Below are 23,401 nucleotides of genomic sequence, written 5' to 3' on the forward strand. Positions count from 1 at the left end.
ACAAAAAAAAAAAAAGAAAGAAAGAAAGATCTGTGCATTTTACTGTATATGTCTCAACAAATTGCTGTTAGCGTGGAGAGTAAAATGCTTCCCTGGCAACTCTTAAAGCATAGTCAAGTGTCAGTATCCTGGACAGGAGGATCCCTAGATTCTCCTCCAGTTCCAAAATTTCGATTTTTGTAGCCCCTGCACAGCCCCCTTGTCACTTTTATCCACAAGTGTGATCTTTTACCTTTCTTGGTCATAGTCGTGAACAAAGATATTAAGGAGAGGATGGGGCAGTGGCTCAGTGGTAGAGCACTTGCCTAGCATGTTTGAGGCTCTGGGTTTGATCCTCGGTACCACATATAAATAAATAGATAGATAGATAGATAGATAGATAGATAGATAGATAGATAGATAGATATCCATTGACAACTAAAAATATATGTATATTTTAAAAAAGATATTAAGGAAAGCTAGAATCCTAAACCTATCACAGCACTTAGACTAGGAACACTGATGCAGGACTTTCAGGCCTCAGCAGGACAGCACAGAGGCTAAGGACAGTACATTTGCCATCTGGTAACCTGTCTTGTTGGTCAAAGGGTCAGCAAATTAAGATTGTCTGTTGTTGGTTCTTTAGTGTCTGCTCTATGCCAGGCATTGCTAGTTTGACAGCAGCAAAATGAATGTGAGAGCAAGACACCTGTCTTTGTGGAATTTAGACTCTACAAGGGAGAGAAAGCCAACAGGAAGATAGAGATAATTATGAACTATGGTAGGTACTAGGAAAGAAACAGGATGGATAGGATAGAGCAGGAAGGACACTGAGAGGGATCAAAGAAAGAGGTGATATTTGTGCCAAAGTCTGACAAAGATCCATTCAAGTGAAAAGCTGAGAAACTCACAACCAGAGAAAGAACATTTAGGGCCAAGGGAATGACAAGTGTAAAGGCCTCAAAGTGGAGAAGATTCTACAAACAGGAGTACAATATGTCTAGAATGTAGTGCTTTAGAAAGAGCCTATCAGGTGAAGTCAGAGAAGATAGCAAGACCTTGTATAGGAAATTTTAATTTTATTTCAAGAACAATAGGTAGTTATTAAGGGATTTAAGCAGGAAGTAATGTGATTTGGATTGTTTCAGGAGAAACAAAAAGCAAAACCAAACTCTATGGGGAGTGGATGGAACAGGACAGAATGGAGACAAGGATGTGAATTAAGTGACTCATTTGTCCAGGCAATAGGGTTTGTCAGATGGGCCTATGGTAACTGTAAGTTTTTGTTTAGTGGCTCAGTAGGGACTTTGAACCTCTGGGACTGGGCTAACCAAAGACAGAGAGGGAGAACTAACAACCTCAGATGTTGATGAATTCCTCATGCTTAGTTCCTGGTCTTTCTAATGTTTCCCCACCAGTCATGGCTGAGGATGATTAAAAGATCCTTCAGAATGTCGGGCTCGGTCCCTGAAGTGCCTTTCTCACTCACTAGGAGGCAGTCTTGAGAAGTGAGCCTAATTTATGACTGGGGTTTCTCCAGGCCCTTTTCATCAGTTCCTTCTTTCCTTTTGTATCCTCTCCCCAGCCTCAGAATCTGCCCTTCTGACACCATGCCCCGAAGCTCTCTGGGCCATTCTTTCTTTCCTTCTTCCCTCTTTTCCTCTTTACAACTCTATGCTTAGAAAGGAAAATAGAAAACCAATTGCTACCAAATTAACCATGTCTGGGATCATTTGCACTATTACAATAGTAGCCCATAGGACATGTTGTGGAACATGGCTTATTAAAGGGAAGATAGTTTGAAACAGAATGTGTCTTTAATCCTAGTTTGTAAGTAGTTCCTACTCTGCCTTCTCATAGAACTCAAGACCATCAGAGACAGGTTGTCTGAAGGAAAACATTAACTAGAGGCCTTAATGATCTTGGACTTCTGTTACTGAATCACAGGGCAGAGGGACTTGGAACAACATAGAATTGACTTTCCATAGGAACCTCAGTAAATGAAAATCCAGGGCATTTATTCCCGTCCTTTGTAGCACCTGGGTGGACTCCCTCTTGTTTGGCAATAGACAAGAGTCCAGAAGTAGGTTGAAGGACAGTAGACCAGGAGAAGGCAAAACTTAATCAGGATCTTAAAGGAAGGCAAGATTTGGAGAGGGAGATGGAGAATGGGCAGGATATTCTCAACAAGGTAAAAAGATCCTCATTTGCAAATTGGAAGCTACAAGTCCAGGCCTTTTTCTCCTACTGATTCTCCACCCTCCATTGCAGAGAGCCTTGCTGGGGGTCAGGCATGTCTATCAACAGCTGAATCTAACTAATTACTGATAGAATTTTGTTTTCCATCCCTCATTTCTTTCCCCACCTGGGCAAGTTGGAGCCTATTTTGGAGTGAACACCACTGATTCACAAACCCTCATCTTGCAGAATCACATATAAATAAATACTTTACTCTGGCAAAAAGAAAAAAAAAAAGAAAGTTATCTTGTTCAAAAAGAATCAGAACCTCCATGGTGGCTTGGCTATAAATAATTGCCTTATTCTTGGAAAATAGAAAGACCTCAGAGCCCTGAAATCCTAATCAACATTTCAAAGGGCCTTAGTCTGCCAGAAACAAAGACCAAACCAGAGTACAATTTACCTGCCACACGAACTACATCCTAGTGCTTTTTTTTTTTTTTTTAAGTTTTGAGGCAAGGGTCTCACTAAATTGCCCTCAAATTGGTTTCAGCTTCCTGAGTCCCTGGGATTATAGGTGTGTGCCACCAGGCCCAGCTAAGAATATTTTTTATTTGCTCTAATTAGTTATGCATGACAGTAGAATGCATTTTGAAATATTGTACCCAAATAGAGCACAACTTCTCCTTCCTCTGGCTGTACATGGTGCAGAGTCACTCCACTAGTGTAATCATACGTGTGTATAGGATAATAATGTCTATATCATTCTACCATCCTTCCAATCCCCGAAGTCTCCCCTTTCCCTCTTCTCTACACAAAACAAAGTTCCTTCATTCTTCCCTCCCGCCTCCTCTGCCCCACTATGGATCAGCTTTCGCTATCAGAGAAAACATTTGGCTTTTGGTATGGGGGATTGGCTTATTTCACTTAGCATATTCTCTAATTCCATCCATTTACCTGCAAATGCCATAATTTTACTCTTCTTTAAGGCTAATATTCCATCGTGTATATTTATCACATATTCTTTATCTATTCATCTTTTGAAGGGCATCTAGGTTGGTTCCACAGTTCAACTATTGTGAATTGAGCTCCTATAAACATTTATGTGGCTTGAGAATATTTTTAAGTGTAGAAAATTTCATGTAACCTCTACAAGAATTGTAACTTGCTAGCAGCTGCACAGTAACTTAGCAGCAGAGCTGAATCTAGAACCCGAGTTTCCAGATGCTGGTCCATTTTGTCCCCTGTTCCACTGAGATGCCTGATGCCTGGACCCCTGGTTAGTTAGCTACAGGTGATAGCTACAAGTACTCTCATTATTAAATAACTTTACTGCTGAAACTTTGCTGAGTATAACTTAACATTTCCCTCCATGCCCTAACCTCTTCATAGCCACCACGACACATCCAGTGTTAACTTTCTCCATATTGTAACCACGGTGGGCTCCACGAGTGTGCAACTTATGTTAGTCACACATGGTCCCCATGTTTAAAGGGCCTCAAGCTTGGCTTGATGCTCTCCTGTCACCACATTGAAATTTTTAATTTTTTAGCAAGGGGTCTTACATTTTTCATTTTTCACAGGGACCAGCAAATTAGGTAGCCTGCCTATAGCTTACACCCTGAGAGATAGAAATAAGGAGGTTTCTTCCATTCCTTTTCCCTAATCCAGAGGCCAAATCATATGTAAATTTTCTTGTGGAGGCCAACTTGGTTTTTTTTGTGTGTGTGTTTTTAATTTTTTTTTTAGTTGCAGATGGACACAATATGTTTATTTATTTTTATGTGGTGCTGAAGATCAAACCCAGTGCCTCACATGTATGAGGCAAGAGCTCTAATGCTGAGCTATAGCCCCAGCCCCCCGTTGGTTTGTTGTTGTTGTTGTTTTTCATTTTGGTTTTGGTTGGTTTTGGTTGGTTTTGGGGGTACTGGGAATTAAATCCAAAGATGCTTAACACATCCCCAGCCTTTTTTATTTTTTAATTTGACAGGGTCTCACTAAGTTGTTTAGAGCCTCACTAAGTTTCTGAGGCTTGCTTTGAACTTGCAATCCTCCGGCCTCAGCCTCCCCAACCACTGGGATTACAGGCATGCACCATGACCATGCCTGGCTGAAGCCAACTCAGTTAACATATTCACTGCAAGAATTATTTTCTTTAGATTGCCATCATGATTTTAGCTTCCCTTTGTATGGTTCATTGTTAAAGGGATGAGACAAACTTGCTTTGAGATCAAATACTGGTTTCTTATTGGAAACTGGAATCTGTGCTGCCACAGTTGTCAACTTGAATGTGGTAATGACAGCAGCATAATCCCCTTGGTAAGCCTCGAGGCTAACCTAGGGCAGACAAGTTTTTTAAAGCCATGAAGGAAGATGAGGCTGAAGAGCCTGGTGAGACCAGTCTGGGAAAAGTCTTGAGGGGCTGAAATATTGGAGTTGCCTCATCCCAGAGTGAGCAGCCACTGAGGCTCTTAGCAGAGTAGACAGCTCCTTGATGCACCCCATGGAGACCAGCTTGTATTGCAGCAGAGATTGCAGTCAATTGTCCAAGCCACAGCAGTGGGCTGAGGATGCCCAGCCCAGTGAGGGACCTGGCTGTAGGTTCTGAGAAGCGGAGGAGTGAGGAGGAGACAAGTTTCCCACTTTGAGAAATGAGTTCTTTTGAAGTCAGAGAACCTCATGACAACTAAGCCCCAACACAGAAAAGGAGAATAACTTGGGAAATATAAGAACTGCACTACTCCAGACTGAGAAGCTTCATGAGGCTTGTTTTAAGGAAACAAAGGCCATTTCCCACTTGAAGAGAAAAAAAAGAAACATTTTAAGGGACTGAGGCTGGAGCTCAGTGGTAGAGCACGTGCCAGGCATGTGCAAAGCCCTGTGTTTGATCCAAAACACTGCAAATAAAAACTATCAAAAATTAAGGATTACTATTCTCTGTCAAATTTATGTCTTATTCATTTTATGGAAAAGGCTAAAATTGTGTAGCATTACATCCTGGTGCTACCTGAATGGAACTTCTGAGTTTTATTCTCAAGATTTTCATAAGTAAAATTTTTTTTCACTCTGAAGAAAAAAGAGTCCCACAAATCCCTGAGCCTCATCACAAATCAAGTTTGACTCCCATTCAGCTTTTTTAAATCCTTTGAGGATAGTCAAGTAACATTCCGTATTTTATTTCTATCATCCTTTGTTTTTTATTACAAAATAGTGTCATGCTTATTTAAAAACACAAATACCAAAGTACATAAAGTGAAAAGTGCTTATTTCTACTTCACTTCCTGACCTCAATTCTGTTCTTAAGGGATGATCACTATTCAATTTTAATGGATATCCTGCCAGACATTTCATTTTACATACACAAGCATAAACATATTTGAGAATGTTTTGATGTTTGTTCACAGAATGAGATTACAATATTTATATATTTCAATTTGCTTCAATGTTATATTTGTTTAATATCTTCTAAACCAGCGCCAGTCTAGAATGATGTGTTCCTTCCAACAAGACACTCCCCTCTGTAGAACTGAACTATTGCTTGCACAGAAGAAAACCAACAACATCCCCTGCCCTTGTGTGTCTGATCTTAGATGAACACACCCAACTCTGTGCCTTGGATCATACAAATGTCACATACAAATCGGTATTTGAGGCAAGAGAAATACAAGTTTGAGGCTAGCCTCAGCAACGTAGAGAAACCCTGTCTCAAAAAATAAAAAGGGCTGGGAGTGTAGCTCAAGGGTAAAGCTCCCCTGGATTTGATCCCCAGTCCCTAGTAAAAAGAAGTAGTTATGGAGGCGGAGGAGGAGGAGGAGGAGGAGGAGGAGGAGGAGGAAGAGGACTTTCAGTTTAGCTCTGAGTGACTAAACACTGTTCACTATCTACTAAAACTTGAGGAGGTAGAGACCCAAACAACTGGCCTCCACTTTCATTCCATGCTTCTTAAATTGGAGGGATAGTCTTTATAGTCCAAGATTAAAATCAAAACTGTATGAGTTTAAGAGAAAATATATACTGTCAAGATATGACTTCTATAAATATATATAGGTAACTATAATTATAAAATGCAGCTAACTATATTATTATATTTACATCAGGTACTTCACTGAAGTACCTGGTGTAAATATAATAATATAGTCAGCTGGTCCTGTTTTAATTCCCAGAACACCCTGTATAGGAGATAGTATGATGTCACTTTTCATGGATGAAGAAACTGAGGTTCAGAAAGGTAAGTGACTTGCCCTCGAAATAAGTGGCACATGCTATCTCAGAATAGGCAAATTTAGTTGGGCATGGTGGTCCACACCTGTAATCCTAGTGACTTGGGAGGGTAAGGTAGGAGGATCGAAAGTTCAGGGCCACCTCAACAACTCAGCAAGGCCCTAAGCAACTTAATAAGACCCTGTCTCAAAATAAAAAGGGCTTGGGATGTAGCTCAATTGTTAAGTGTCCCTGGACTCAACCCCCAGCACCAAAAAAAATGAGCCAGCCATGGGCTGTGTGTGAGCTATGCGCATTCGAGCATATGAGAACACTGGACTGACATTGCTGCCTGACTGGGCGGTGCCATGTATGTGTGCCTTTTCGCTCACTCTGCCGTGACCCACATAGCACCTGAGTTGGGTGTGGCTTTCCAAGATGTCGGTCAATCTGCTGGCCACAAGACATCACCAAGCAATCCCCTAAAACCTGACCCCTTGTTCTCTTGTAATAGTACCCCTTTGTCTTACTTGGATGGAATATTTTATCAAACAGCTTTCCCCAATAAAAACCAGAGTTGGGGCGTGCTCTCTCTTGCCTGTCTCTCTTGCCTTCCTTTTGGGAGCTGAGGCCAAGGAGCCATCATTGCACTCCAAAAAAGGTATTTTGTGTGGTTTTTAGTCACCAGCCCAATTCACACAGAATGAACCTGATTTAGTCACATGTTGCGACACCCACAAAATAGACAAATGGTATATTGATTATTTCAAGTTCAAATCACTAGAGGAAGAGTAACTTCAGGAAAGGGCTATTTGATCTGTCTTTTCTTACATGCAGCAAGCCATAGAGATTCTTTGTGAAATGATGCCCTTCACGTACCAAGGCCAGAAAATAGCCTTAATCACCAGAGACTGGTAATGGCGGGGTGGGGGGGGGGAAATTAACCTGAATAAACAAACTATGAAGTAACCCTTATCTTCCATTAGCTTTTTTACCCTACCCCATACATCCCCAAAATTTACCTCCCAGTCCATAGAGCCATTTGTCCTGTCATTACTTCACAAATTTATTGTTCTTTGTTTAAGAAGTATAAAAGCATCATGCTTTAGGCGTTTCTTTGGACTTCACTTTCTTGTGAAGATCCCCACGTAATGTAAATTTAATAAAATCGTTATGCTTTTCTCTTGTTAATCAGTTTTGTATTAAATGGGTTCCTAGATCCAGCCAAAGAGCCCACATAATAACTAAGAGGGGGTCGAGGGGATCTCTCTCTCCCCTATACCCTCACATAGCTTGTAAGTAGTAAAGTCACGTATATCTAACCACAGGGCCTGTATTCTTTCAGGGGCACAGTTCTCCTGTGTCTAACTGATGAAAATAATCCACATGAACAATTAAAGAACAATAAAGTACTAAACAATACAGTATTGAGTTTAAGATTGGAGGAGTTTAGAAAAGGGGAGCACTATTTGGAATGTCCTGGTGCTGAAAGAGAAAATACACTGAATATACTATTCCAACTGGGCCCTGGAGAAGGATGAGATATGACCTGGGCAGCTGAGAGAGTGGATATTAATGAAGCCAGAGCAAAAGCAAAGAGATGGAGTGGTGTGAAACTTGTTCCACTGAGAATGAGCAATGAACTGGGGTGGCAGAAAATAGAAAATTAGGAATAATTTGAAGGGAACAAAAAGTTAAACTTGGTGACAGGATTTATAAAGGTCAGGAAAATGTAAGTCAAAGATGGAGACCAAGATTCTTTCCTTGGGAAGAGATAGTCACTGAACAAAGATAGAACATATAATGGAGCCAGATCATGCATATATTTAACATCTGCAAAGTCAACTATATGTATTTTGTGAATGAGTAAAGCCAGGAGAGGAGTAACTTAAATAATGCAGGTGATTCTGCTCAACATTTCATCTGGACAGTATCTGCTCTGGGGTGAGGAGAACTAGGAACTGAGATCTGCTATGCCGTCAACGAGTCTCAGTTCCTGTCACAGGGTGAAAGTCTTCTGCTATGTGCACATCATGATCCTAATGTTCAAAGAAAAAAATTTTTTTCATGCAACAAAATTTTTAAAAGTAAGCCAACTACTTATTCTGCTGCAAAATGAAAGGAATAGGAGGAGAAAGAGAAGAGAAAGAAAAGGCCTCAGTTGTGGGGAGAAGAGCCATCATTTGCCGTTCTGGAGAAAATTTGTACTCTGTGCAGTTTTTTTCCCTGAAGTCTGACTTTAGTCCTAAACCATTTGGTAAGATGCAACTCCACTGCAATTTGCAAAGGAAGGTATCCTTTAGGATGCCTTGGGCTGAGAGTCAAAGAAAACTCAACTCATACTATCCTAAAACAGTAAAGGATAATAATTGCCTAATCTGTTAAATCCAGATATAGATGATCTTCGGGCAAGTTCTGATCCAGTGGTTGAATAGTTTACCGAGGTTCTTTTTCACTATCTGCCCAGGCCATCTTCCATGGAGAGCTTCATCCTAAAACTGGCTCTATTTGTAAAGTGACTGCTAGCACTAACCAGAACTGCTGGCTGTATATTACATACCCAGTGAAAGAGGGTTTCCTCCGTCAGATAAAGGCCTGGGCTTCCTCTGATTAGACCATCTCTAGTCAGATGCCATGTCTGAACTGGAGAGGATGGGACAGGATTATCCTACTTGTCATGGAGAAATCAAGAGCTTACCTGGAGATAGGGGTTAGGTCACTGTCAATTCAAAATGTGTATCTAAGACTTCCTCTTAAGGGGAAAGATAATAGCTGATGCTAAGGAGACAACTTTTTTTTTTTTTGGTACTGAGGATTAAACCCAGGGGTACTTAACCACTGAGTTACATCCCCATTCCTTTTTAATATTTTATTTAGAGACAGAGTCTTGCTGAGTTGTTAAGTGCCTTTCTAAGTTCAGAGCCTGGCTTAGAACGATCCGCCTGTCTCAGCCTCCAGAGCCGCTGGGATTGCAGGCGTGCGCCACTGCGCCCGGCTGAAAAAATATTTTTGTGTTGGTAAGTAGGGAAAATGAGGAGCTTAGTTCAGTACACAAACATTTATTCAGCCAACATTTGGAGTTACTGCCCTGGGCTGGTCACTGTGTCAATTGGGGTCACAAAAATGAGTAGAACATGAACTCTTTTTTTTTTTTTATCAAATAAAAGAGATGAACACATAAACAATATGATGAGGACTTTGTTCTAGGAAAAAACAACCTTTAAGAAGTAGAAGATGGAGCAAATAACTACACTCCAGTCCCGAGACTTTTTTTATATAGGTTTATTAGATTTTATTATTATTATTAGGGGCTAAAAACCTCAAAGATCAAACTGCACAGAGCTGGAAAACACAGGGCCTCAGAAGATATTTTTGGACTTAGACCCTGAGGAAATGTGTTGTTCTCACACACAACAAAGGTATGGACTGCCTGAAAACACCTTTATTGCCTCTTACTGTTGTACATATGAGATTCTCCATGCCAATGTTTTGTTTTGTTTAAGTTGATGGGTTGGTTTTTTGGTTTGTTTTTTTGGTACCGGAATTGAATGCAGGGACACTCAATCACTGAATCACTTCGTCAGCCATTTTTATACTTTATTTTTACTTATTTTGAGACAGGGTCTTGCTAAGTTGTTTAAGGCTCTGCTAAGTTTCTAAGGGTGATTTTGAACTTGTGATCCTCCTGCCTCAGCCTCCTGAGATTTATCTGTCTCCTTCAAAATTCAGCTAGCAAATAAATAAATCCAGTTATCTTATGTAGATGGACTCATTCTTCTGATATGAACTGGGATTGCAGGTTTGCACCATGGCACCCACCTTTATATTTTCTTTGAGACAGGATCTCAATAAATTGTTTAGGACCTAAGTAAAGTTTTTTGAAAAAAGAGTTCCTCCGATAAATGAATACAAACCACTGATCTAGCCCAATGTGTTCATTTTACCAAGAGAATTGGAGCTCATAAAACAGAACCAGTTTGCCCAAGTCATGCATCTTATTAACAACTAAGCAAAGATAAGAACTCAGTGGTCCTGACTGTCCGGCTAATGCCCATTCCATCAACTTACTAGGCTTTAAGAAAGATATTTTAAGACTTAGACCCTGAGGAAAATTTGCTAGTGACAAATAGATTATGATAATCAGTGCCCAATGATGAGAGAATCTGAAGAAATCAGAACTGAAATTAGGGCTGAGAAGGGTAAAGGATGAACTTCAAAAAGTCAGGACTGTCCCTTCCAACTTCAAAAAACTTGGAATGAGGGTGCAGGTGGCTGGTTGGGTTTTCTCCTGCAAGGTAACAGACATACAGAAAATTTGACTCCATCCAAGCTGAGGGCCAGGAGAAGTAGGCTAGAACCTGGCCTGGCTGCTTTGCCCAGGGGTGGGTAGGACCAGCATGAACGAAGTGTTTTGTTCTCTTCTCTCCCACAGTGGCTTATGGCTAGGATGGAGGGAACCTTGGAAAAGCAGTTCCAATCGTTTTATAGACAAGAATGAAAACAGAGAACTAGAGAAGGGTGTTGGCAGGGGTTGGGGTAGGGGGTTCCATACTTGGAGGAAGTAAAGATGCTGCTGAAGCTCTTTGAAGATGTTTAAGCAAAACCCAGCATTAAACGAAGAAATCCTCTCTGAGATTTATCTGCCTCCTTCAAAATTCAGCTAGCAAATAAATAAATCCAGTTACCTTATGTAGATGGGCTCATTCTTCTGACAAACTGTACCTGCATTCATTTCCTCTGCATGTGGGAATCTAATACACTTACTTGTCTGAAGGAGCCATTTATCCCTGCATTGTGAACTATCTTATTATTCTCTGCACCTTAGTAAAACCTCGGCCACAGTGAGGCACTACTGCAGGACTTTCAACAACTCAACCCAGGCCTAGGGACTCTTGGGACTATTGACTTTAAAAAAATAATAATAAAACAGAAACAGTACTCCGCCCTCTGGATAGCAGAAACCAACACAATGCATTCCTTTTCTCTTTGCTTCGATCTCCCTCCCTTCCTTCCTTCGTCTTTCTCTTCCTCTCCCCATCCCCTGTTCTCTCTTCTTCCTACATCAATTCCCGTTCCCTCTCCTAAGCCTTTACTAGTCCTCTGCTCTACTGGGACACTTGTGGAACAGGCAGAACAACGCCAGCCCAAAGGAACACAAAGAAAGCAGGCAAGCACATTCTCTTGCCACTACCCCTGACCCACCTGCTGCCAAGCACTTTCTCTGTCCCACTCAGGCCTCTTGGGATGGATATCACCCGCCTACTTCTGGCCACCCTACTGGTCTTCCTATGCATCCTCGCTGCTTACAGTCATCTGGCACCTGAGGAGGAGCCCAGAGATGACGGGAGCCTAAGGAGCAACTCCTCAATGAAAGTACTGGATATCCCTTCTGTCTCTATTGTGGGTAAGTAGCCAGGCGTCCAGCCTCTGGTATCTGGCCAATAAAAGGGGGCTTCAAGATGTCAAGCCTAGTTCCCAAGTTGTTACCAAAATTCACTACCATAGTCATGGGTCCTTCTTGCTCATCCTGTAAAACAGTCCTAGGGGAACAAAGTATCCTTTAATTCCTTGGGTTTGGGAAAGCCCTGCATGCAACCAATCTAAAATGCAGCTTAGCATGTTAGAAACTCTGAGAAACCCTGAAGTCAAGTTGCTTGGTGAACTTTGTTCTAACAGCATTTCTGAAAGTTAATGAATCCCAGGACTCCTATCAATGGTAACAAATTTTAGGAAATGCTGGAGAATATAACCAAGTCTGGGATAAACTAGTCCTGCCATGGCAAGGTTTAGAATTGCTGCCCAGGGGAAAATATGAGGGGCATTAGAACCTGGCATTAGAGATCTGGTTTGACTTCATCTGATGATAGTAGACATGGGCTTGGGGAGCAACTCAGTGGTAGAGTGTGTGCATAGCACATGCAAGGCCCCAGGCTCCATCCTAACCAAAATAATAAGTGATGTACTATGAGGTGGGGGCTGTTTTTATTTATATATCACAATTGAGGAAATTGAGGCTTAGAAAAGTTAAATAACTAGCATAAGATCAGAAAGTTCTTAATTGGCAGAGCCAGAATTCAAATGCAGATGAAATGTTAAAGCTCAAAACTAATATCTCTTTATTGCCTTTGTCTCTCCCTAGGAAAAGAGGATATTCTAAACATATCAGGGGAATAAGGGCAGGGAAGGGAGGCAACACCAACACTGACTGATTATCTTTGATACAGCAAACTTCACTTTATAAACACACTCATTTATCCCTGCAAGATAGGTAATATAGAACCCTTTCGCAGATGAGAAAACTGAGTCTCAAGGAGGTTAATGAGGTAACCTCACCTGTTGCATGGCAGGTTCTATGGCTGTTATATGACAGAATTAGAATTTAAATGAGATCTGCCTGGCTCCAAACTCTGAGAAATAGAAAGTAGTAACACAGTTGTATCCAGGTATTGATATCCCATTATCCCATTTTCAGGGGATAACAATATCTTTCACCTGCCAGGTTAAAGACTAAAGAAGCACCTGAGGTAACTGAGTGGTGAGGGCTAAAAAGGTCTAAAGACCAGGCCTCTCATGGATATTACAGGCAGATCCCAGGGCCTCCTCAGATTTCCTGTTTGCCTTCCTCAGAGTTCACTGCCCTCAGTTCCTGGCTCCAGGTTAGCAGCCAGGCTAACAAGAACCTGCTGCTGAGTCCCATGATGTGATTCATCCAGCCAAGGCCAACCCCTTCCCCTCCCCCCACTACCCTCTGAGGCCCTCAGCTCCTTCCATTTTACTGCTGTAAAAGGGTCCCGGGAAACATCTGGCTTTGTTCCTTCTGTCTCTCTTTGAAGCACTGAACAAGAAATCCCAAAAGATCAGCAGAACAGAAGCAGAAAAGAGGACAAGATCTTCCAAGGTAGGCCTGAGAGTTTTCATTGTAGGGGAGGGTGGATCAGACTTAAAAGGGAAGGACCCCTAAGCTGTGGTTAAAAATGAAATAAAACATTTTCAAGGCCTACATTAACCAAAGAACTGAAAGCTACCTAACATAAAGGATACCTGGCGTAGAGTGCTCAGGCCCCCCTCCCCCCACAGAAGCCCAGGGAGATGAAGTTCACTGAGCAAAATTGCTTACCTACTGAAAAGCATCTTCTGATGCTGATTTAGCCCCTTGTCTGAAAATTCACTATTGCTCCGTCTTTTCCAAGGGGTTATTTCAGAATCACTTCCACAACCTTTGCCATATCTGAGTTTTAACTACTTATTTCAAATCAAAACTTTTAAAAATACAGAAAGATAATAGAAAACCAGTATCACTATTAATAGAAAAATAAGTGAAAATAAAATATTGTTAGTGAAGTCTCACTGGATGGTACTGTCTACTAAATGCTCTAAATCTGAAGCCTGATCTGTGTGTTTAAAAAAGCAGATAGTGTTAAAGAAACATTAAGGACATATTAGCACCAAACTGAGTCTTTCAAGTTGAGATATTTAAAAGAATCCTTTCTCATTGTATGATTCAGGGTCATTTAATATTCATGTAGCACGTCAAATCATTGCACCATAATACAGGTCCCCACACTTTGGGAAACACTGGATGTACACATTATTCCTGTTTTAATGTGCCTCCATTTATCAGATCAACTGAAACCACAGCAGAACCAGTGGACTAGGTATAGAGAGGTAGAATCTGGCATACTGTGTGATCTTGAGAAAGTCTCTGCTTCTCTGGTCCTGTTTTGATGGCTCTAGAGGAATGAGCAGGTCAGATGACTGACAGACAATATATAATGGACTAATATATTTACATGCTAGGTACTAGGAATATTCAATGAACCAAAAAGAAATATCCCTGCTCTCACGAAAGTTACATTTTTGTGGGGAAACAAGTGAACAGCAAGTAAATAGAGGTAAAATAAATTCAGACGATAAAGGCTGTGAAGAAATTAATGCACAATGATGAAAGAAAATGAAGGGAAGACTAGTCAAAAAAGGCCTAAAGAGCACTGAAATAAAAACTCATTAACCTAGAGCAGCAATGTCTAATGAACAATGTGGGCCATATATAGAAGTATAAATTCTCTGATAGCCACATTAGAAAAAAGAAGAAAAAGCTGCAATTAATTTAATAACAGCCCATCGTATTTAAAATATTAACATTTCAAAATGCAATCAATTGTAAGTTACTGAAATATTCATTTTTTATGCTAAGTCTTTGAAATCTGGTGTATAGTATAGCTGATACAGCACATCTCAAATTCAAAGCTAAATCTTCAACAAAGTAAAATGTGGTCCTGATAAAATAAACTTGTGTTTAATGGCAAAAAAAAAAAAAGTTTTACAATGCTTCCGTTTTTAAATTAATTAAAATTAAATAGCCAGGGGTGGGGACACACGTCTGTAATACCAGTGATTCAAAAGGCTGACGCAAGAGGATCGTAAATCAGAGGCCAGCTTTGGCAATTTAGCAAGATCCTCAGCAGCTTTGCTAGGCCCTGTCTCAAAATAAAAAATAAAAAAAGGACTGGGGATGTAGTGCAGTGGTAAAGTGCCAAATGCCAAAAATAAAGACTGGGGGTGTGATTCAGTGGTAGAATGACCCTGGGTTTTATCCCCAGTACTTAAAAAAAAGTTTAATAGAAAATTAAGTTCCTCAGTAGCATTAGACACATTTCAGTACTGAGTAGCCACATGTGGCTGTGGCTACTTGTACTGGATAGCCAGCAAAAAATGACCCCAGGCTAGAAAGTAGCAAGTTCAAAGATCCCACAGCAAAAATTCATTTGCCCTGTAGTCAGAGGTCTGAGGCCAAAGGGGAGTGCTGGGCACACACCTGTAATCCCAGATACTAATGAAGATGAGGCAGGAGGAAGGCAAATTGAGGAGACTTCACCTCAAAATAAAAATAAAAAAGCAGGGGTTGTAGGTCAGAGGCAGAATGCTTGTCTAGCATAACTAAAGCCCTGAGTTCATTCGAAATGCAAGAAGAAACTAACAGAAGGCTTTAAGCCGGGGTGGGATGAGATCTTAGGTCTTCCACAAGGTTCCTTCAGTTCCCTGAAGGATGGACTGTAAGGGGCCAAAACGACAGCGGGGAGAAGATAGTGGCCGCCCTGGGTATCCGCCGTGAGAGAGAAGTGGGGGAACTCCGGATCTACTGTGAAGACAACAACTGTGGAGAGGGAAAGGGACTGTGGATGAACTGGTTTAAAACGATGGAGCTGTGTAGGGTCCTCTCAGGAGAGAAAAAGGCCAGGCCAAAGCCAGGTAAGTCTGGACAGGGATCCAGAGACAGAAGGGGTGACCTGATTGGGGGAACGAGCAGGGACCAGCTGCGGTGCCCTGTGAGCGTGAGTAGGGCGGTCGGTGGAAGCGTGGCGGTGGCGGGGGTGTCTGGCCCCGAGGCTTCATAGCCCCGAATTTTCAGGCCGAGACGATAAGCACGGCAGGCATGGCCAGTTCCAGCAGCCCGGCATTTCCCCTACAGAAAAAGGCTCCGATGAAGAAGGTAGCGCGGCCCCGGCCCCCTCCGCCCACACCCTGCGTGGCCACCCGCGACAGCTGCAAGTCGCCGTCGCCACCCTGCTGCGACCCGTGCGCCTCCTGCGTGTGCCGCTTCTTCGGCAGCGTCTGCTCCTGTCGCGTACTCAACCGCAACTGCTGAGAGCGTCCACTCGCGGCTGCAGGAGGGGAAGGGCGGGGCCTCCGGGGCGTGGATTGGGTGGGGCTTCCGGGAGTGGGGGGGCTTCAAGGGCGGGGCACTCTAATAAAGTGTATCCTTCTGGGACTAGTGTGGGCGTAGCTGTTGGGATTGGGCCAGGGTTGTCAGGGGACGGGACTTCACGCTAAAATCTGAATATAGCTTTTGTCGGCTGCTCGAAGTTGTGTTGCTGTTTCTTTAAAGAACCAGAAAGCTCGCTGTCCCTTGATCGATCCTCCCACGCGGCGGGAAGTCCCGCTGAATGTGCAAGCGCTACTTTCCTGGGGTGGGAAAGCCCAGTTAGCTCGGCCCTCTGCTGCACTCGCTTCTCCACCCTACCTCTGAGCACTGGGAACACCGAGGGAGTGCAGACCGGGCTGGCAGAAGAGAGCTATCAAGGAGCCCCCTTTCAGTCTTTCACCTTTTCTAGTTCTAAGAAGCTCTCCTCAGTGCCTTCTTCCTCTCTTTTCAACCACCCCCCGCAAAGAATATAAGAAATGTTAGAATTCCATGCAGTCTCACTGGGCTGTTGGTTCGCAGAATTTCGGACAAAGATGGTCGGCTGACTGTGACTGGATGTTTGCTGTGGTTTCAAAGCCAAGGCTCAGGGCTGAGGACCTTAGAGGCTTAGGAGGCTCCCAAAGGTGCCACTGGAGCCCACTCCTCTCTCTAGCTTTCTCCCACAAGGTATTGGGAGCTGGGAAGAGCTTTCTTCCACCCAAAGCTAAATGAACATTGATGTTGATCCCCAGGCATTTTTAACTCTGGAGGCCGAGAGAGCAAGGATTTAGGGATCTCGCTGGGCGTGTTGGTGCACGCATGTAATCCCAGCTACCTCGAAGGCTAAGGCAGGAGGACTGCAAATTCAAAGCCAGCCTCAGCAACTTAGTGAGGTCCTAAGCAATTCAGCGAGGCCATGTCTCAAAATAAAACATGAAAAGGCCTGGGGATGGGGCTCAGTGGTTAAGCGGAACCCCCAACCTCCCAAAAAAGGACCTCCTCCTCACTCCCCACCCCAGCTGTTATCAGCAAGTTTGGAGGCAGTGGGCCTGAGCTTAGTGTGTATTCAGCAATCATTGTGCTCAATTATCAAAGTGCTGTTGCCAAAAATATTGCAAGCTGTTCCCTGAAATTCCACAAATGCAAGAATGTGAGAAACTGAGGTGCAGCTTTCAACCTCAGGACTGCATAGGCTCCGGGGTACTGTTTTCAAATCAAAATAATAATAATAATAATAATAACTTTTCTCCTTACTCCAACAGCAGCAGCATCTGAGAGGGTTTGGATTTTATTACTCACGTACTGGGGAGGGTGGAAAGCAGGACAGGATAAAATAGAGGGCTGCAGCAGGCTACAAGCAAGGAGAATATATAATATGGTTGCCTGCCCACTGCGCAGATGGATTTCTTCAGATGTTTTATAAGTACATTCTTTTTTAAAAAATATATATTTATTTTTTAATTATAGGTGTACACAATATCTATTTTTTTAAATTTTTATTTGGTGCTGAGACTTGAACCCAGTGCCTCACACATTTGAGGCAAGTGTTCTACGTCTGAATCACAACCCCAGCCCCTAAGAGTACATTACAACCAAGGTCACTCTGCTTTGATCCTCACCTAAAGATTGGAGACAAGGGGAGTGCCCAGTTTCCCTTCTCCATTTCCTTCCTTTTAGCACTGTTTAAAGTCCTTCATTCCTAGGCACTGATTATGTTTACCCCAATAGCAGCATTGTATATTTGAAAACTCCCTGAGAGGGGAAGCACCTAGATACTGCTTTGAGGAATGAGGGGTCAGAGGAAGGAGCAGTGTCTGTAAGGAAGTGCCAGCCAGGGTGCAGTGTGACATGGAAATTCCCAAATCCTTGGGAAGAAGGGTTCCAGCTGACATCAGCTACTTGTTCTGCGTGGCTGGAGGGAACCCTGCCAGTAGGGAGAAGAGCTGATACCACTTGTCAATGGCCCTTAACAGCCAGAGCCATTCCCCAATGGTGGTAATAGAAGCTAACATTGAAAAGGGCCAGTGCTGTAAAAAAATCTAGAGAGAGGCCATGAGACAAGAAAACATGAATCCCTTACCTCACTGCTGACTAATCACCACAGATCTCTGAGGACAGAGAGGCTCAGGGGCAACATAAGTGGGACCACCTACTCTGACCCTCTTGTCCACTTAATTTTTCCTCTTTCATTATTGAAAATTCCCTTCTTGTCCCAAACTTTTTCCCAGCTGGAGACCCAAATCTTGCCTGTAGTGACATAGCTAATATGGAAAAAATGAGCCAAGTACCTCTCTCCAACAGACCCTGTCTTGGAGTGGTAACTACTGGACAGATCCCAGAAGAGAAGATGGGTACTCTCCAGGCTAGGCAAGACAACTGCACACTGGGCAAGTCTTCGTGTCTTTTTGAGCTTCCATTTACTTGTGTATAAAGGGAGGAAAATAATCATTCCTGCTGTTCTCATTATAAATCCAAGGTATGTTGTTGTTTTTCTGTGCCTAACACAACAACCATGCACACTCGCACATAGAAGCTGCCAGTTGCTTATTTTGTTTTCTGTCATTTAGGCTGTAAGCCCACAGGGCAAGACTCTTTTGTCCTTTGTACCACAGCTGTTGCTGAGTAAATGTCATCAATAATAAGAATATTGGGAGCATATTGCAGCAACTGCTCCTGTGTTTTCCAGACACTGTTCACCAGCCAGGCCTCATTTGGCCCCCAGGGTGAGGTTGGGGAGGCAAAGCTAAAGATTGAGTGCATTAGTAACAAAGCCATTTAGCTGCTGGATACAGACAGCCTCAAACAGAACTAATCCATCCATTCATTATTTACTGTGTACAGGGACCTACTGTGTACCAGGTGCTATAAATACTGTGGAAGAAATCAAACATGGATGCTTTCCCTATAGAGCTATGGTCCAGTGGCCCATGACCATTGGCCCTTGCTAAAGATTAAAGCAATTGTTAGTATGATTTCTTCCTTCAGACTCTTGCTTCTTTTGACTCAGATCCCTTGTTTAGTGTTTACCTGCCCAAGTTTCCATACTGTTTGAGATCCTGGGATTCTTGTACCTTTTCAGAATTTCTCATCAAATCTTAGGGTCCTGAGAGCATGATTCTGGGCCTCTGCAAAACTCTGCCTACTTTGATGAGTTACAGTTCCATTGTTAGAAGGATCAACATCATTATTCATCCTTTCACCATCCCCTCCCCGTTACACACACGCTAGAGCTGGGCAAGTACTCTAGCATCGAGCACTGGCCTCCTCTTTCATACACAGGGTGAACTCTGTCCTGGAAAGCTTTGCTTTACCTTTATGACTATTGATTCATAATCATTTCTTCCAGCCTTAAATTTGTACCCAGTTTTCACAGTGTGGCCTTTAACAAGTCACTTTCAGTGATATCAATTCCTGTTTATAAAGTGAGGATTAAATCAAAGTATTTTGGTTAGTGTAAGGTTGTGGGGAAGGTGAGAGGTTATCTACAGGACAGGTTTGGAGATCTCATAGGAAAGCCTAAGGGGTGCTAGAGAAGCCAAGTGGCAAAAACCAATGGACAATGACTTTACAGCAAGGCCACAGGGATAAGTCAGCTTCAACCTCTTCAGTCCTTGTACTGGACCATTTAGAATTCCTCTTCCCAGCAGTCTGATTGACCTGACCTGGTGCCTAGGAAAGGGTGGTCCATCTTGATTGACAATTCCAAAAATCCCTGTGCAATATGGGAGGGTAATTCTCCAAGTGAAAATCATGGATATGGCTCCTGTGGGGAGCAAAATCCATAATTGGCCCTAAGAGGGGCTAGACTCTTGAACCTATTGAGGACGTTTCCAGTTCCAGAATTCTGACATATTCTGAAGCAATGATTTTCAAATATTAAAGATGCCAGGGCTGGGCTGGGGATGTGGCTCAAGCGGTAGCACGCTGGCCTGGCATGCGTGCGGCCCGGGTTCGATCCTCAGCACCACATACCAACAAAGATGTTGTGTCTCGCCGAGAACTAAAAAATAAATATTAAAAAAATTCTCTCTCTCTCTCTCCTCTCTCACTCTCTCTTTAAAAAAATAAAAAAATAAAGATGCCAGGGCTATGCATGTAGCCGTGAGATGTTGCTCTAATTTTTCCCCCCAATGCTGGAGATGGAACCTAGGTCCTCATCCATGCTGGGCAAAGGCTTTACCACTGAGCTAATCCCTCAGCTCCCAGGTGAAACCTTATTTATTTATTTATTTTTGGTGCTAGGGATCAAACCTAGGGGATTCACATCCCCAGCCCTTCTTTTTTGAGGCAGGGTCTCACGAAGTTGCTTGGGGCCTCATTAAGTTACTTACGCTCTGGCTTTGAACTCTTCCTGCCTCAGTCTCCCAAACCACTGGAATTACAGGAATGTGCCACTGCACCTGGCCTCACACTAAGCATTTTAAATTAGTATGTTATGGGTCGAGATGTGACTCAGTGGTTAAGTGCTTACCTGACATACATGACATACTGGGTTCAATCTCTAGTACTGAAAAATAAAAACATAAATTAGAGCCAGGTGCAGTGACTCAGGAGGTAGGAAGATTGCAAATTGAGGTGACTCAGCAAATTAGCAAGGCACTACTCAATTTAGTGAGAACCTGTCCCAAAATATAAAAGAGCTGGCAATGAGGCTCAGTGGTAAAGTTCAATCTCAAGTACAAAAAAATAAAAATACCTCTTCACATAAATAATATCATTTGAACACCAAGATAACCATCTGATGTAGATTTTTTTCTTTTTATATCAGGGACTGAATCCAGGGTGGCGCTTAACCACTAAGCCACATCTCCAGCCCCACCAAAAAATTTTTTTTTTACTTTGAGACATATCACTAAGTTGCTTCAGGCCTCACTAAATTGCTGAGGCTAGCTTTGAACTTGCAATCCTCCTGCCTCAGCCTTCAGAGCTGCTGGGATTACAGGCATACACCACTGCACCTAGCCAAGGTAGATATTTTTTTTTTATATAATTAAACGTTGCTCAGAACTGATACTTTTTTTGAGAGAGAGAGAAAGAGAGAGAGAGATAAGAGAGAGAATTTTAATATTTATTTTTTAGTTTTCGGCAGACACATCTTTCTTTGTATGTGGTGCTGAGGATCAAACCTGGGCCGCACGCATGCCAGGCGAGCGCGCTACCGCTTGAGCCACATCCCCAGCCCTAGATATTTCTATTCCTATCTCAAATAACATGATATATCAACAGCAGATCCAGTACTTTCCTTCCAAATCTCAACTCACTGCTCCATAAACCCCTAGGCTTCATCTACCCTTCCCCCTTTCCTGGAAAAAACAAGAGCCAGTCCAGATACTGCAGAACCCTCAGGCAATTCTTTCCTTCCCCAGGAAGTTTTTTTTTTTTCCTTTCCAGTGCTGGGGATCAAACCCAGGACCTTACATGTGTTAGGCAAGTGCTCTACCACTGACATTAAGAATAGGGGTGGGGGGCTGGAGATAGCTCAGCTGGTAGGGTGTTTGCCTTGCACCCTGGGTTCAAACACCAGCAACCCCCCCCCACACACACACAAAGAATGGGGGTGGGGGAGCAGGAGACACATCATCATCTTTCATTATGGGTACATGGTCAGTGTCACACATGTGACAGATTAGCAGACCTGAGATCAGAGGTACATCTGAGACCAGATGTGAAAGGAGAGTTTCAAAAAAAAAAAGGCGGGGCGGGGGGGGGGGATGTTCTGAGAACTGGCAAGACATCTCCAAAGCAACAGAGTAACAGAAACCAGAACACCGGAGGGATCAGAAGTAGGGGATTGCATGGAAAGAAACATCTGGAAACATCCACCTGTGTCTGGGTGGAAACAGACTTACACAGGGAAGGGGTCCTTAGGAAGGAGCTGCTCAGCAGTTGTGCAGTGTGATCTCTCCAGCTCAGATGAACAGCAGTCTCCTTCTAAGTCATCATGCAAGGTGAGGCTTAACAGCCCTCTCGGCTGCCAGTCTTGCCCTTAGGGACAGTTTCGGAGTGACTGATCCTAGTGATGGAGAGTCTCAAACCAGATTCTTTTTCTCCTAAACCTGGGCCTATGGGTGTGGAAAGGATTTGGATTTTGGTCTGAGTCCAACCAGTACAGCTCATCCTTAAGGCTCCTCTGAGACCCTCAGTTTCCTGTTACATAACACAGGGATTCAAGTCTTGACAAGGATCTCCTAATGAATAAGATCATACTTAAAAAGTGTTTACACAAAGCTTGGCACACAAAGGGTGTGCAAGAAATAGCAGCAGGTCAAAACAGGTAACAGATCTGTTTTGACCATTGGCATCTTGATCATCTGTTAAGTATGTCCCTGGCAACTGGTAATAGTTGAATTATCAAAGTTCACAATTTTCAGCAATCATATCACATATGCATGCAACTTATACAACTTCAACTATGCACACTCAGGAAAAACAGGTGAGGATCATCCCCTGATGAGTACCTAAGCCTGAATGAGTTCATCCTGTCATGCCTGACTATAGGCCATGGAATGTGACGCAAGGGTTTGGCTTGACATCACATCTTTACAACAGGCTCACCAGGCATGGAGGCACACACTTATAATCCCATTTACTACTTGGGAAGCTGAGGCAGGAGGATCAAGTTCAGCCTTAGGAACTTAGCAAGACCCTATCTTAAGATGAAAAGGGCTGGGGATATAGCACAGTGGTAAAGCACCCGAGTTTAATTCCCAGTACTGCAAAAACTAAACAGAACAAACAGCAAACAAGACCCCCTCTTGGCATTCAAATGCATTTGCCCTCAAACAGAAGAGGTAGTTTCAATGCCAAATACAGACAAGGGAGTGTCAAGCATAGGGTGTGCACTTACAGTTGGAAAGCTTATTGGCAAATAGCCTTAACCTCTGGTACCTCACAGTCCCTTGTTTATTCAGCTCTCAAGTCTGTAACTCTTGCCCTCTTTAGTATTCCCTCACTCACTTGCTTAAGCTGTTCTGTCACTTGGAGTGCCCTTGACCTCAAGTTCTGCTAAAATCTTCAAGTTCTACTCAAACACTTCTTTCCTGATGCCTTTCTCCTACTGTTGCCAGGCACTGAACTCTGAAGCTGGGCAGAAAGGGGGAAATGCCAAGAGATAGCAAAGCCGTTTACATCCATGCTTTCTCTCTAGCTTTGAGATCCCAGCAGCCAGGTCACTCAAACACATCTCCCCATCAGGCCTTCCATTCAGTGGCTGGCCCTTTGAACAGTCTGGTTACCCTCCCTAGATATGTTCTTTCTTCTATTTGATTTCCAAGAACCCATAAGTGCTCACTTAGGCAAACAGGAGGAACCCAATTCCCCAACCACTTTCCTGTGATTCTAATCATGATGAGGTCTTTGGCA

General features: G+C 42.9%; 1 protein-coding gene across 1 annotated transcript; it reads left to right on the top strand.

Moving 5' to 3' along the window:
• Nucleotides 1–11,601: 11,601 nt before the first annotated feature.
• Asip (agouti signaling protein) lies at nt 11,602–16,220 on the top strand. Its single transcript, XM_078049082.1, has 3 exons — nt 11,602–11,761; nt 13,140–13,255; nt 15,827–16,220. The coding sequence occupies exons 1-3, from the start codon at nt 11,602–11,604 to the stop codon at nt 16,001–16,003; spliced, it is 453 nt and encodes a 150-aa protein (XP_077905208.1). The 3' UTR covers nt 16,004–16,220.
• Nucleotides 16,221–23,401: the final 7,181 nt, after the last annotated feature.

This window comes from Ictidomys tridecemlineatus, chromosome 5 (genome assembly GCF_052094955.1).
Source record: "Ictidomys tridecemlineatus isolate mIctTri1 chromosome 5, mIctTri1.hap1, whole genome shotgun sequence".
In the NCBI taxonomy this organism is placed as follows: domain Eukaryota; kingdom Metazoa; phylum Chordata; class Mammalia; order Rodentia; family Sciuridae; genus Ictidomys; species Ictidomys tridecemlineatus.